At 61.6% G+C, this 14,661-nt stretch overlaps 1 protein-coding gene across 1 annotated transcript; it reads right to left on the reverse strand.

Annotated features, from left to right (window-relative positions):
* Positions 1-1,865: 1,865 nt before the first annotated feature.
* On the reverse strand, positions 1,866-13,660 carry KLHL30 (kelch like family member 30). The gene is made up of 8 exons (XM_033111540.1): positions 13,554-13,660; positions 10,863-11,676; positions 9,403-9,538; positions 7,432-7,518; positions 6,727-6,882; positions 5,290-5,478; positions 4,272-4,417; positions 1,866-2,776 (listed from the first exon to the last, which is right to left on the reverse strand). Exons 2-8 carry the CDS (start codon positions 11,634-11,636, stop codon positions 2,525-2,527), a joined length of 1,740 nt encoding a protein of 579 aa, XP_032967431.1. The 5' UTR covers positions 11,637-11,676; positions 13,554-13,660; the 3' UTR covers positions 1,866-2,524.
* Between the last annotated feature and the right edge of the window lie 1,001 nt (positions 13,661-14,661).

The following is a 14,661-nucleotide window of genomic DNA, read 5'->3' on the forward strand; positions in this document are numbered from 1 at the left end:
GTTCTGGAAGTCCAGAGCAGCTCCCAACCTTCTAAAGAGTCCTTGTTTTCCTGGGGACTTTGATAAGGGAAGAGGATGGCTTGGCTGACTGCATGGACGTTCCTTGTGTGAATCAGCACATTAGTGGCCTTTCACACAAGCATCTCTGAGTGTGTGATGATATGCCAGGGAGCTTGTGTTGGCCCCTCCTGGTGCCCTGTCCACGCTTCTCCTCCTGCTCTCGGTCCCCTGGGGCTGGCTGCTATGGACTGTGTCAACGGCCTGTCTTCCCTCTGGTTCTATTTGAGTTGGGCCAAAGGGGAGGTACTAATGGGAGATGGTGTGGGGGGCGGACAGGAAAGAGAGTGAGGTTGGGTCCCGTTCCTCCACCACCTCCCTGCTGGGTCACAGTTGCGAGTGGCAATGGCTGCGTTCCTTTCTCAAAGGCCCGGCTCCTCTGCAGCCGGCTCCCTCCAGCTCTTTCTGGAGTTCACATCCGCCCCTTCCCTTGCCCCTGGGGCCAGAGAGGTGAGCACAACTTCCCCCTGTTGCTTGCTCTGGGAACCTCACCAACTCTTGCTGAACCCCTTCAGCCTGCCCACACCTTGCAAATAGCCCTTCATTAAACACTCTTCCATTACTGAATTTGAGGGGTCGTCTGTTTCCTCCAGGGGCCCTGAAAGATATAATTGGCCTGAGCCAGGTGCCATACAACCAGAGGAGGGGCAGTTTGACACCCCCAGCTGAGGACCGAGCCCTGGAATGGGGTTGCTCCCGCACCCCGGGAACTGCCCCCTTTTGCCACGAGGGTGCGCAGAAGCAGAAACAGGCCTTGTCCCAGGACACCATCCTCTCAACTACCCATTTGTGATAAAAAGCAAGTCCATTTTGTCCTGCTGAGTCTTTGTTTTGAAACAGCGCTTGGCTGAGCACCTTTAGTGACTATCAGGAAAACCTGTCAGTTTTTCATACAGAAAGATTCAAGGTCCCAAAACGTTCGTTCATCCTTGTTTTCACCCACTGCACCAGCTGCCCAGGTGTCCTCGGGCCCGGGGCTCGTGTCCCTTTGGGAGTGGACACCTAGGAGGCCCCGCTGTCTGGAGGTTGGGGCAAACTCAATTCTCCCACAAGAAATGGGTGTGAGAAGTCAGGTCTGGGAGCAAAGTGGGTCTAGTCTACAGAAGCGGGGGGCCTAGGGGTGCTTCCTCAGGTCCAGGGTGCCAGATGTGCGTCCGGTCCCCGGTGGGGTTCAAGGAGAAGCCCGGGGCCCTGGAGAGGAAACCCAGGTCCAGAGGGAGACAGACGGGACCTATCCAGGCCCTCAGCCAGTCAGTGCAGGACCCCTACTTACAGCCCTGTGTCATTGACAAAGCCAGTGACAAAGGGGGAAGGCCACTTAGCATCCAATGAGAGTCCATCATTGTCTCCTTGGTGACAAACACAGTGCCTCATTCAGGATGAGTGAGAAGACGCCAGGAGCCTGAGTCAGCTCTACTCGGGATCCCAGTCAAACTTGGGGACCCGGGGGTCTCAGGGATCTCAAGGGCTGGCCCGAGCCTCCCCGAGTTAGGCCACATGCTGGCAGGAGGACCCAACAGGATGCTGCCCTTGCTCAAGAGGCCACCAGGCAGCAAGCCACCAGCATACCCAACAGGCGTCTCTGGGAGTATTTGCAGGACCCCCCACCCCGGCCATGGGCCCCCATTGTGGACTTCCATTCTGATGAAAAGCCTTCATTTGGTAGCAAACCACCCCCAAGAAACAGGAAATCCTGGCCAGTGAGCACCCCTCCTGCTTGCCTCCCCGGAAGCCTTCACTGCCCCTCTCCCCACCCCCACTTCACCCCCCCACCCCGCCCGCAGCCCCTCTCCTGGCCCCATGCCTGCCTCCTTCCTTCCAACGCCTAGGGGGTGCTGCCCCACTCCCCGGGGTGTGACATAGAATGAGCTGGGCAGGGCCTCCTTTGTCCCCAGAAGCAGCTTCAGAAACAAGGTGCCAACATGCAGAGGCTGGGGGCAGGGAATGCCAACAGCCCACCTGAGCTGTCTGTGTGCCATGGACGTGGAGCCTGAGGCCCTGAGAGGGGCGGGCGGCTGCTGGTCACACAGCTGTGGGCCAGGCAGAAGCAGGCTGCTTACCCTCCCCAACAGCTTCAGCTGCCTGGGTCACTTGGTGTCACCCCTCATTTATGCAACTTTCTCTCCAGGGCCAGCCCACAGCCAACATGGGGAGAGCACAGGAGTTCTCACAGTGCTTCCCTGGACCCCCTGGACCCTTCCTCAGGTCAGACACCCCTGAGGGCTGGAGAGCTGCTCCTCCCTCTATGCAGGTGTCCAGAGTCCCACCCCTGCCACTGGTCAGCTCAGACTTTGTGTGGTGGCCTTGGGGACCAAGACTGTCCCTCTGAGCTCCCTGGTGGCCTGAGCCCAGCCCCAGCCCTGAAGGGGTTAGTGGCCCCGAGTGAACACACAAGCAAAACTAAACAGGAACGGCCCTCCTATGGGGGGATCACCGGCCGCTGCCTCCAGGTGTGACGAGGTGCGGCTCAGTGCTCCTGGGCAGGGCTGAAGGGCTGTGTCCACTTGGAGACGTCCAGGAAGATGGCAGAAGCCCCATGGTACAGCCAGAGCCGGGGCAGGGCGCCATGGCGGGTCCAGGTGTTGCGCCCAGGGTCGTAAGCCTCCATCTCCACGTGGTAGTTGCCATCCATGCCCTGCCAGCGGCCACCTGTCAGGTACAGTGCATCTCCCAGAGGCACCAGCGAACCGTTCTCGTGTAGGCTGTGCAGCGACTGAACCTGGGAACGGTCAGTGGTCAGTCTCCAGTGGGCAGCCGGAGGGTGGTGGCCAGGGGACATGCAGAGAGGACAGCCAGCGCCCCGCCGGACGTCCCATCCAGCACACCTGCACGCCTGCCACCTGGGACCTCAGCCCAGCCTCCCTGTCACTCCTCCTCCCCCTCTGACTCTTGTGTTAGTGGGGAGACCCCACTGCTCCCTCTCCAACCGGCACCTCAGGACCACATTTCCACCCCCTTGCTCTCCTACGCCCAAGTTTGCTCCTTTCTGAAAGATGGGGAGTCAGAGGAGGTGGGGAACATGGTGGCCTGAGCCTGTTGCTGCCTCCCAGGCCGAGGTCTGGCTGGCCTCCCACTCTCAGCTGCTCTCTAGGGAAAGATGTGGTGGTCTCAGCACTGACAGATGCATGTGTGGGGCCACTTGCCCCACGGGACTTCTGCTCAGTCTGCCCCCCTAGCCTTGGCCCACGGCCTCGCCCTGAACAGAGGTGGGGGTCAAGGTTAGCAGGTTGCCAGAGGCCAGAGAGAGATGTGGGCCCTTCTGGAAGAGCCCAGGGCGGCGGGAGGCAGAGGTCTGTCTGTGGCCTCCACCTGAAGACCGCCCCCTAGGCTCGAGTGGAGCCCCATATGGCTGGGACCCCTGCCCAGAGCAGGGACGTGGGCCGGGGAGGCCCAGCTGAGGCCTAGCTGAGAGGGCCCAGGAAGAAAGCCTCGCCTGGCAGGGTGCACCCTGCACCTGTTTGGTTGCTCTGATGGAGGCCTCCGGTCAGCTGAGTGCTGACGCCAGGGGACAGCTGTGGGCAGCAGGATCACTGAGGTCCTGCTGTGGCCCGGCCAGCGCAGCAGCCTTCCTGGGTGGCTGTAGGGAGCAGTGCCACCTCCTAGGGTCTCCAGGGACTGAGAATCTCAAGGCAGGTGGGTGGGCCCAGGGCCTCCGGCTGCTGCTGAGGCCACTGTTTGCTCCGGGCAATGTCCCTCCTCCTTCTCCAGAAGAAACAGGAGAATGGCCAGGGCTCCGGTGTCTCCTAGAGCACGTCTTGAGATACCTACCTCCCACTTGCTCCCCTGGGCCAGTGGCAGAAGAGAGCAGCAGTAGCAGACCTGGGAAATGGGGCACCAAGAAGCTGGCTGCTCCCACCTCACCCACAGCTGAGGAATCTGCTCCCCTGCTTGAATGCCCCTAGTGGTGGGAGACTCACTTCCTGTTGGGCCTGGCCAACAGCAGGAAGGAAGAGCCCTCTCTTAGTCCACAGCTGTCCCTGAGAAGGCTCACAGGCTGCCCGTGCTGGGGACAGAGCGCCACAGTGACCTGCAGGCCGGGTCCTTGGTTCCCTGTCATCACAAAGCTTGGCCCACACTCTGCCCTCATCTGTCCTGTCACTGTCCTGCCCCTGTGGCCACACTCCCAGGTCCCGGTGCCCCCAGATCTGTTTTCTGTGGTGTCATGGGTCTCGGGGGTGCGGGGGTCACATTGGGGGGGCGAGGCTGAGGCCCACCTTCTGCCACAGGTTGGCCCCAGGGTCGTACACGTAGACCTTCTTGGTATTGTCGCCCACCAGGTAGAGCGCCCCCTGCAGGGCGGCACAGCGTGGCGAGGACAGGTACTTGGGGAGGAAGGGCGAGGCAATCATGCTCCATGCTTCTGTGGGGACACAAAGTCAGAGGCTCACTGTCACCAGGATGATTGGGTGGGGCTGACCCGAGGCAGCACGCCCCTGAGACTGGGAGTGGGCCCCTTGCAGTGGGAGCGGGGCTTCCACAGGCCCGAGCCCACTGCCCCTACCTCACTAAGCCTCACTCTCCCTATGGGGGCTGGGGGGCCTCGCGGTAGGACTCCCTCGGAGACTCGTCCTCAGGTCGTTGGCAGGGGCATGAAGGCTTCAGAGGCCTTGGCCTGGCCACCACCCTACCCGCCCCACCCCGACTGGGTGGCCTGAGCCTCTGCCTCCTTCCTGCCCCGTCCCCTTGGTCTGGTAACCCGGGGGCCCCACTGACCCTGGGTCTAGCTGGTCTCCCAAGGGATCCTCACACCCCTCCTGCAAAATGGGTCCTGTTGTCATCTCCACTGTTCAGGGGACAAAACGGTGGCTGAGAGACGAAGCAAGGAGGGCCATTAAGCCAGAGTGAGCCTCGCCAGGGCCCAAACCCTGGCACTGAGTCCAGAGCCCGAGCTGGTGCCTACTGGGCGCTGAGCGTCTGCACCGCTGCTCCTGGCCCACGCGGCCGGTTCCAGGCCGGCAGCAGCCACAGCTTCTGGACTCATGGATGGGCTTCCCTGTCACTGACCCCAGCCCCCCTCTAGTGTGGTTTGGGGCTGTGGCTGTTTCGGTGACCCCTTCGGTTACCCCGGGCCCCATCTGTCCTTGGGACCCCAGCCTCCCACTCACTAAGATGAGACTGTAGCCTTGCAGAGGGGCCTATGGCCACTCCCCCCTGTCCCTTGGGGCCCATCCCCACCCTCCCTTCCAACCCACTCGCCACCAGGCCACACACTGCATGTTGCTGTCCCCTCACCTGTGACCGGGTTGTAGCACTGCAGGGCCAGGGCGTTGTACTTGCAGGCACTGGAGCCCACCAGGTAGAGCCGGCCCTGGCAGCCGGCCGCAGAGAAGTTGCTGACGTACTTGAGGGCTGGGCTGACGGGCGCCCAGGTGTCTGTGTAGGGGTCATAGCTCTCCACCTCCACCACGTCCAGAGTGGTGCCTGTGGGGGTGGGGGTCAGGCTGCAGGGGCTGGGGCAAGGGAAGTTTCCTGGACACACAGGGTCTGGGCTTTGCAGAGCTGGCAAGACCCACCCCGGGTGCCCCTGGAGGGGAAGGTAATGGAGGGCATGGCCTTGCCAGGCAGGTGCGTTACCCCGTTTCAGAGGGCAGGTGAGGTTCTGAGAGGATAGGGTGCTTGCCCGAGGCCATGCCACCGAGAAGTGTGGAGGGCGGTGAGCACCTGGACGTAGGAATTCCCGACGGCAGAGGGATGACGGAGCCTCTTAAAGAAGCCCAGCCATTCTCGGCTCTTCAGGGCCGGGGGTACATTGGAAGGAGGGTACCTGGGGGTGGGAGCCCCCAGGAGGCCAGCCCCCCAGGCCTCTCACATGGTGGGAGGCCTTCCCTGGGAGAACTGTAGCCGTCCCAGCCCCGGCTACAGCCTGGATATGGTGATGATGGGGACCTGCCAGGGGTGAGAAGGCATGCAGGGGACCCCGAGTTGCCTTGGGCTCAGGATCTGTGCATGCCTTCTGCTCTTGGGCTGAACACGGCAGCCATTGATAAAAAAGGGGCCGGTCAGGACAAGGAGCAATTTAGAAGTGGTCTCTGGGTCAGTCTGTCACCCACAGAGGCCTTGGGAAACTCTTGCTCAGCCACCTGCCACATGCATTTTGTTTTTCAATAGTCATCCAACCATGACATCCCTGGGCTGACTTCTTGCTCTGTGCTCAGGCTGGGGGCATAGGGACAAAGGTGACAGCAAGGGACCCCCTGTGAGTCCCCTTACCCCAGGGACTCACTGAGGAGGAGCCCCGCTGAGCCCCGAGCTCCAGGCTCTGGAACAGGAGTGTCATCTCCACTGACAGCTGGGGCCCCAGCTCCTCACGGGTCCCTTTCTGGGGATGGACCCATTGTCCTGTTTTTTGGAGTGCGTCAGAATCCCCGGAAGCTGGCTACCCAGGGCCTGAGCCTCCCTCCATGACGTCCGGGTAGCAAGTGGCACAGCCCAGGTGTGGTTCTGATGCCCAGCCTGGCCAGGGGCCTTGGCGTGTCTCCTGTGCACCCCAGACTCACAGGGAGCTCCCGAGGGCAGCAGTGGGAGCAGCACCCCTGTCATCCCTGAGGCCAGCGTGGGGCTGGGGGCTACTGTTGCAGGATTGAGAGGCTCCCAGGCTGCAAAGAGGTGTGGTGGGGGCTCGGATGAGCAGGCTGTAGGCCTGGGGGGAGGTGGAGAGGGTGGCCCTACCACCGATAGCGTAGACCTCTCCGTTGAGCGCCGCGCTGGCGTGGTTCGTGCGGGCCTTCAGCATGGGAGCCACGCGTTTCCAGGCGGCCTCCTTCAGTGGGAAGCACCAGGCCTGGGTGGTTGACCAGGTGTCCGTCTTGGTGCCCCGTGAGCCACCTGCCGGGACCAAGGTTCTGTCACTCAGGTACCCACCAGCCTGGGGTGTCTGCCCACCAACCAGTGGGGAGTGGGCACCAAGGGTCCTGCTCCTTTCTCGCCACATCACGCCCTCATGTTGTCAGACACTGGTGGCACCGTAGTGGCACAGTCTAGCTGTGTGACTTGGGCAGGTCCCTCCCAGCACCACCAGCAAGGGGCACGAGGTCAGTGGTTTCAGAGCCCCATCAGTGGAAGCTCTTTCCCAACCAAATCGGACAAGGACCCCAACTTCTAAGATGTAAAAAAGCAGAGAATCCGTCACACAGATCTGTCTGGGGAGGCTCTGGCTGCGGCAAGGCACCTGGGCTCCACGTCAGACAGTGTACACGGAACTGTTTCCAGAACCCCTGTGTGGACCCGCGGATTTTTAATTTCCTTGTTTTAATGTCATGGAAAGCTCTGGAAGAGGCTTGACTAAACTGTCACAAAGTGAAGGGTGTTACGTTCAGATGGGCTGCTTGGGAGCTGGGCTGCAATGCGGCTCTTTGGGGAGCCCTGCCTGCCCACCTGTGACGTAGACGCTGTTGTTCAGCACGGCCAGGGAGAAGCCCCACTTGTGGTAGTCCGGGAAGTCTGGGAGCGCCATCCATCTCTCTGGCAGGAAGAGAGGCGGGGGGTCAGCGTGCAGAGCTCACTGCTGGGGCCTCCCTCCCCTCAGCGCCTCTTCCACTCTGGGTGCAGAGACGTCCCCTCATCAGCAGAAGGGAAAGTGGGGGTCTCAGCTACCACAGTGGTGAGGGGACACCTCTAGTGGGGCGGGGTCCAAAGTGGTCCTGGGCGCTCCGTGTGCTGCTAAGCCTGGCTCCTGGCAGCCCCCACCTCTCCAATGCTGCTCTGCGGAGCCCAGCACCCAAGCTGCACCCAGGATTGCCCCAGGGAGAGCCGAGAGGCGGCCCAGGCTCGGGAGGCTGGTCTCACCCTGACCCTGCCGTTGACCCCGAATGGACTTTTTGGTCTGGTCCCACCTCAGTCAGAGGGGTGATGGGTTAAGGGGCCTGATCTCAAGTCACCAGTGGGTTATAACAGAAACATCATTCATTCACTCATTCCTTACGCATTCATTCATCCTGAGCACCCTCTGCGCTCACGTGACTCAGGGGCACACAGGGGACCAGACGCTGGCCTGCAGCAGGCAGAGGGCTCCACATACCCAGCTGTCACGCACCAGCTGTGTGGCCTTGGACAAGCCCCAGCCTCAGTTTCCTCATCTATTGAATAGGGATAATTCCCACCTCCCAGGGATGTGTGGGGAGCACATAAGATGACGAGTGTCTGTCACCCAGCAACTGCTCAGCCAAAGGTGGCCTTTCGGACGGAACTGCCCCGAAGTCAGGCCTGCCCTGCCCTTCATGGAGCTACAGGAGGTGAACTGAGGCAAGAGATGAGAAAATGCTTTGAAAAAAATCGAAATCAATGAATGCGGCGGGAAATTTAAGTCCTACATGTGGACACACTGGGTGTTTCTGGAAGGCTGTGGGAGAGACGCCGCCTTGGGATGGCCCTGGGGAAGACTGTTTACTGTTGACAGCAGCTTTCTGGACACGTGGAATTCCTGGCCTTGTCAAGCAGGAACTACGCGTCCCCCCCGACTCATGTCTGTATCACCCCAAGGTGGGGATTGCCCAGAAGTCACCAGGCCTTTGTCTGCCAGCATTCCCCCCTGCCACCCTCCCAGTGGGGTCCAAGGGACAGCTGTTCCCAGGCGGAGCCAGGCGAGCTCATCTCCTGACGTCAGCCCCCAAATCCCCTCTCGTCAGCCTCTGACCTGGGACAGCTGGCCCCAAGCCTGAAAGCCACTGATGCCATGGGATGGCTGGCAACCTGCCCGGCAGCCGCAGGATTCCAGCCAGCCTGCATCAGTGCTGTCCGAAGCGCTTCCTGGGGTCAGCATGGCCCCCCAATAAAACCCCTACTGCCTGCTCACTCTTCCTCATTTCCCTGTGAGGGGGCCGCAGGCCGGAGAGCCGCATCCAAATGGCAGGCCTTGCCCCCCTGCCCGATGGCTCCTCATTTCAAGTGTGTGAGGAGCCCACTTCACAGGTGAGGAAACTGAGGCTCAGGGGAGTGAAGTGACCTGCGTAAAGTTTGGAATTAGAATCCCATTTGGGCCGATTCCGAATCTGAGCTCTCACCCCCAGACTGCTTGCTCCCCAGCCTGGGACCATGGTTCCATCAGGACGCAGGGCAGCGGCAGCAACTGTCCAGGCCCCCCACCCCACATGGTGCAGTCTGGGCAACAGGACCCTGTACTTGGGACCTGAGGGCCTCAAAGACGAAACTGAGGCCTGTGGCTAGAAGGAGAGGGGCTCACGATGCCCCCCACTATAAGCCTCCTTGCCCATGCTGTGGCCCCCAGGCCCTCCTGGAGGCCCGGAGGCCCAGACGCACCCAGGACGGGCCCTGTTCTCTGTGCACCTCACCCGCTCCACCTCCAAGGTGGACACAAGTGGCCCCTGTCAGGACACCGGGAGTACTCACTGGCTTTGGTGTTGTAGAAGGTGAAGTTCCCGGGGAGGGGGCTGGGCTCCTCAGCGCCCTCCTCGTCCTCCTCCATTGCCCGCCCGCCCACGACCGCCAGAACCTCCTCCAGCTCCTGCGGCAGGGTGGGCAATGCCTGTGGGCCAGGAGGGCTGTGGTCAGAGAGCCAGGGCGACCACTGTCTCCCCGTGCCCTGGGCCCGGGTGCTGCCAGGCCTTGGTGGCCTTTTCTGAGGCAGGTAGTGGCCTGGACAATTAGGGGCAGCTGTGGGACAATTAGGGACAAGCGTGCCCCTGTGTCGGTGCACGTGTGTGGGTGAGGTGAGCGTCAGTGTATGTGTGCCCCTGTGTGGCCGTGTGTGCCCATGTGGTGACAGTGGCAAAACTCAGAACTGGGCGAGGTGAGGTGGCAGGTCCCTGTGTGCCCCAAGCATGAGGGCTGCTCTCCTCCCAGCAGTCACCACAGGCCTTTGGAAGGCATTTCTGCACCCATCTTTGGAGCCGACCCCCAGATGCTGCCCTCAAGTCCCCACACAAGCCTCCCCCTGTACCTGGGGGCCTGCTCCTCTGGGCCGCCATGTAGCAACCCAAACTAAGATGGCCTGGCTGGCGGGAAATGCTGCAATGGTTCCTCTCTGGTTGGTGAGTAGCCACTGTCCAGAGCTCCCAGGACCCAGGGATCCCACTGCCTCTCTGGCCTACGTAATGCCCGGACCTCCCACCACCAGCAATTCCACCTGTCCGGGCAAGGCCCTCAGCCGGCTCCTCCACCAGGCCGGCCCTCCGTGCCTGGCGGTACAGGGGTTAGTAACCACCGCGCAACCCATCCCTGGTCTGAGCCACGTCTTTGTCCCCAGACTTGGCTCCTGAAGCTCCTCTGGAGCAAAGCCCTCCGCTGGCTGCCCAGCAGCGAGTGGACCTGTTGGCTCCTTGTCTCGGTCACACCCTGGCCTGTCACTTCATTAGGACCTGCCTTGCCTGACAGGCCCATTGCCAGCTCGAATAGGAAATGGCACCCCATCAAAGCTCGAGCAGTTTCCTCAGGGGCACGTGGTGGCCGCTGCCATGCCGGCCTGTGCTCCTTGCCCATGTGCAAGCTGAGCCTGCTTCCCCGATTGTCTTCCCTCCTGCTGAGCTCCTATCCCTCCTCTGAAGCCCAGCTCAGATGCTCCCTCCTCCAGAGAGCCCTCCCTGACTGCCTGCCCCTCCAAGGATGCCCCCAGCCCAGAGCTGGCCTTTCTCATGCCACCTTAGGTGTATTTCCAGGTTTGTCCCTGCTGAGTGGAGGGGGCCTTCAGGACAGGGATGGAGAATGATCCCTTCTGGGTTCCCCTTCCCCTCACATTTGGGCATGGCACACACAGGGCACAATCTGTACTTGGGGGTGAATGGTGTACTCTCCACCCCCATGCGGGTAAAGTCTCTGAGGTCCCTTCTTACCCCTCCCCCCGCCTCACTCACGCCATCATGGCCCTGGGACAGGGCCGCCCGACACGCCTCTGACTCCAGGATCAGTGGCTCTGTGGCCAGCAGCTGCTGCACGCAGGGCCTGGGCACGGCGTCCAGCTGCACCAGGCTGAGCAGCTCGGGCAGGTGGGAGGCCCGGGCCTGTGGGTTGTGACGCACCCAGCGCAGCAGGGCCTCCAGCCTGCTCTGCTCCGGCTGTACCTGCAGCAGGTCGCTGGCCAGACAGGTGGCCAGCCGGTCTTGGGACAACTGCAGGAACTCGTCTTCTCGTGCCACGGCCTCAAAGTTCTCCCGCAGGAAGGCCCAGGCCTTGGCAGCCACGCCCAGGAGCCCCTGCTGCTCCCCAAACTCACAGATGCCCAGGCAGTTGGTGGCGTCTAGCTGCTGCTGCAGGTATCGGCCGCAGGCCTTCTGCACTGCGGGGAAATGGAGGCACGCGGCCGTGCGTGTCAGCGCCTCCACGTTGGCCTGGGTGATGGTCAGCCGGCCGGTGTACACGAAGTCCACCAGCTGCCCCACCACGGCGGCCTCCACGTCCTGCAGCTCCACACGCGCCGAGAAGCTCTCAGCAAAGTCGCCCGCAAACATGGCGTGGAAGTAGGGGCTGCTGAGCGCCAGGAGGCCGCGGTGGCAGGGCAGCTCCCGGCCGCCCACCAGCAGTGTGACGTCGGCCAGCTTGGGCTGAGAGCGCAGCTGCCGCAGCCCGTCCAGCATGTTCTGGGCGTGCGAAGGCAGGTAGAAGTCCAGGTCGTCCATGTTCCGCACCATGATTCCGGGGCCGCCGGCCAGTCCCCTGGGGAAGGAGCCCCTAGGGCGAGAAGGGAGCAGGGTCAGCGGGGAGGGGCGGGCAGGGTGCGCTCATCCAGCTGCATCCTTCCCACCCCTCAGCAGGCCTTGGCTGGACAGCAGTGATGTGTGAGGCACTTTACCCAACAGCTCCCCTGATCCAGGCCCATAGCCTGTGAGACAGGCACTGGTGTCATTCGCTTTCCAGCGGGAGGCTGAGGCTTGGGGGTGGGGACGCCTACCCACGGCCAGGCAATCAGGGCAGGATGGGGCCAGCAGGGGAACCCAAGCCCTGGGCCCCACAGAACAGAGCCCTGGAGCATGGGGAGCCCCATGACCCCCCACTGGCTTCCTCTGCTCCCAGAGCCACCATTGCTGGGGAAGGAGCAGGGAATGTGGGACAATGAGAGGACTCACACTGTCCGTGGCCCCACAGAACCTTGGCTGGCCCTGCTGGGTGCCTTCGGGAAGCCGTGTCCCTCTCTCTCCCAGTTTGTTTGCTCATCTGCAGATGGAGAGGCTGGCAGTGAAAGCGCTGTGTGATCACACCCGGCACAACCTCACACTGGCAGAGGTCCCGTGTGCCTGGCCACGTCCCACGGGGCTCACACAGTCACCACTTAGCCCTCACGACACACACCCCTGTGAGGTGTGTGCTGTTAGTGTCCCTTTGACAGGTGGGGAAACTGAGGCACAAAAGGCTCAAGTCACTTGTCCAAGATCACACAGCAGGAGGTGGAGAAGCCAGACTCGGGGGGACCCTGTCCTGAACCCCCACGTTCCCCATCCCCATGTGTAAGTTGGTAAAGACAAACCAAGGGAAACATTCTGGAGAGCGATTTTGCGTCCCAGTGTTCATATCCTCTGATTCAATAAATCCACTCCTGGGCTTATTTAGCCATCTGCATACTTATTTATGTATTTCTGATATTTTACCCTAAGAAAGCCACCCCGGAGAAATAAAAGGTCTGAATGGAGGCAGTCACCCAGAGCGACCCCCACAGCAGCAAAAGGCTGCACCCCAGAGAAACGGTCTGTCCACCAGGGGGCGCCTTCTGGAGCCATCCGGGTGTCCATGGGGACAAAATGCTTGGTGAAATAAATACGATCAAAATGACAAAACCCCGGAAAAAGAAGTGGTGACCTATGGACAGCTAGGTGTTGGGGACCTTGCTGAGCTATGATACCGGTTCCCGTGGTGGGAGCTCCACTGGTGCCCATCTCCATCCTACAATGCAGGGGCAGACCCAGGGAGCCCACCCAGGGGCCTGAGGACCTTTCTGGGCTTGTGCCCGGACAGGACTGCTCAGTGGGCCCCAGCCAGCATCCACCCTGCCTGCCCCCTTCCTAGGGAGGCCCTCTAGCTGGTAACGGCTTTGTCCTCCCAAGGGGCGGACAGGAGCTCAGCCTGCCAGCTGCCGCCCCCAGGCCATGCGTTCCTGTCATTGCTGTATTCCCTTTGGTTAGCTACTGCCATGACAGGGGCCAGCAGGCAGGAGTGACCAACCACCTTCCCGTGGGGCCTCAGAGGAGTCTGGCGACACCTGCCGCCCTGCAGGCCCAGCTCAGGGTAGGGGCTTCTGGAGGGTCCTGGCCAGGACCAAGGAGGACTGAGAGGGCAGGACAGCAAAGGAAGGGCCTTAATCAAGCCCAGGCTGGTGACCAGATGCCATGGCCCTGGCTGTAGTCAGGGTGTGGTCCAGCACCCAACCCCCACTCCAGCTAGAACACAGAGGGAAGCGTGGCTGTCGAGCCCCTTCCCCACCCTGACGGGCTTGACCAGAGTCCGGGGTCTCTCGCCAAAGCGCCCCGCGCTGTGATCTCCAAGCCCACTGGGCTGTCCCACCGTACCCCCTCCTCCCCTCGTCAGCCCCCACTCCAGAGCCCTCTGGCCCCTACCTCTGAGTCGGGCCCTGGAACCTGTTGCTGAGAACTCAGACTGAAGAACAGGACTGACCAGCCAGCTGAGAGGGCATGGCGGGCCTGCTGGGCTGGCCTGGGTTGGGCTGGGCTGGGCTGGGCGGCCACGTGGGAACCAGATCGTATTTTTAGCCTCCGTCTGCACTGGGAGGGAGGGCGGTGAGGGACAGGCCAGTGAGGGAAGGAGACTGGTGTCTCCTCCTGGACTGCCTGCTCTGAAAGCGCACGTCAGCCACATCGGGGCAGGGAGGCTGAGGCCTCTGGGACCAGGGTCCAGGACAGATAGCAGGACGCATTCCAGGGCAGGGGCGCGTCTGGGCTTCACCCCTCCCAGTGGCACCGGGCTGACTGGGGTGGGGCGCAGCTCCCCCTTTCTGCTTTCTCGTCTGCTTTCTCGCCCGTGGGATGGCCTGTGCTGGGGACTCAGGAGGGCACACAGAGGCCCCAGCTCAGTCCCTGTCATTGTGAGGGTCCAACAGCACCCTCGCGATGACAGTGGTTACTGACATGGACCCATGTGGTCTCTTGTCCTTCTGCCAAGTGGGAAAAAGTGACACTCACAAAGAGATGCAGGCCAGTCAGCAAAGGTTTCCAAAACATGGGTTCCATGGTGGCCATGGGGCAGTCTTTGGTGGTCAAGGGGGTGCCAGAGAGGTGAGGTGGCATCCCTGAGTTCCCCACCAGGCTAGTGACAAGGACGCAGGATCCTGAGACCCTGTCACCATTGTATCATGACCTTGACCTTGGGCCTGCCCTGGTGTCCTCATTAGTTGTGAGAGTGAAAGACAGCCAAGAAATGGGGTCATCTAAAAATACAGCAGCGGCCGGCCCGGTGGCTCAGGCGGTTGGAGCACTGTGCTCCTAACGCCAAAGGCTGCCGGTTCGATTCTCACATGGGCCAGTGGGCAGCACCCCCTGCAACAAGTAACGGCAACTGGACCTGGAGCTGAGCTGCGCCCTCCACAACTAAGACTGAAAGGACAACAACTTGAAGCTGAACGGCGCCCTCCACAACTAAGACTGAAAGGACAACAACTTGACTTGGAAAAAAAAGTCCTGGAAGTACACACTGTTCCCCAATAAAGTC

The sequence above is a fragment of the Rhinolophus ferrumequinum genome, chromosome 8, assembly GCF_004115265.2.
Source record: "Rhinolophus ferrumequinum isolate MPI-CBG mRhiFer1 chromosome 8, mRhiFer1_v1.p, whole genome shotgun sequence".
NCBI lineage: Eukaryota > Metazoa > Chordata > Mammalia > Chiroptera > Rhinolophidae > Rhinolophus > Rhinolophus ferrumequinum.

Coding starts and splice junctions, on each gene's coding strand:
- KLHL30 (XM_033111540.1), bottom strand. CDS start 11,636: ATGGTGCGGAACATGGACGACCTGGACTTCTACCTGCCTTCGCACGCC. Junction 6,883..7,431: donor CAACAGCGTCTACGTCACAG/GTGGGCAGGCAG, acceptor TGGTCCCGGCAG/GTGGCTCACGGGGCACCAAG. Junction 5,479..6,726: donor AGAGGTCTACGCTATCGGTG/GTAGGGCCACCC, acceptor CCACCCCCACAG/GCACCACTCTGGACGTGGTG.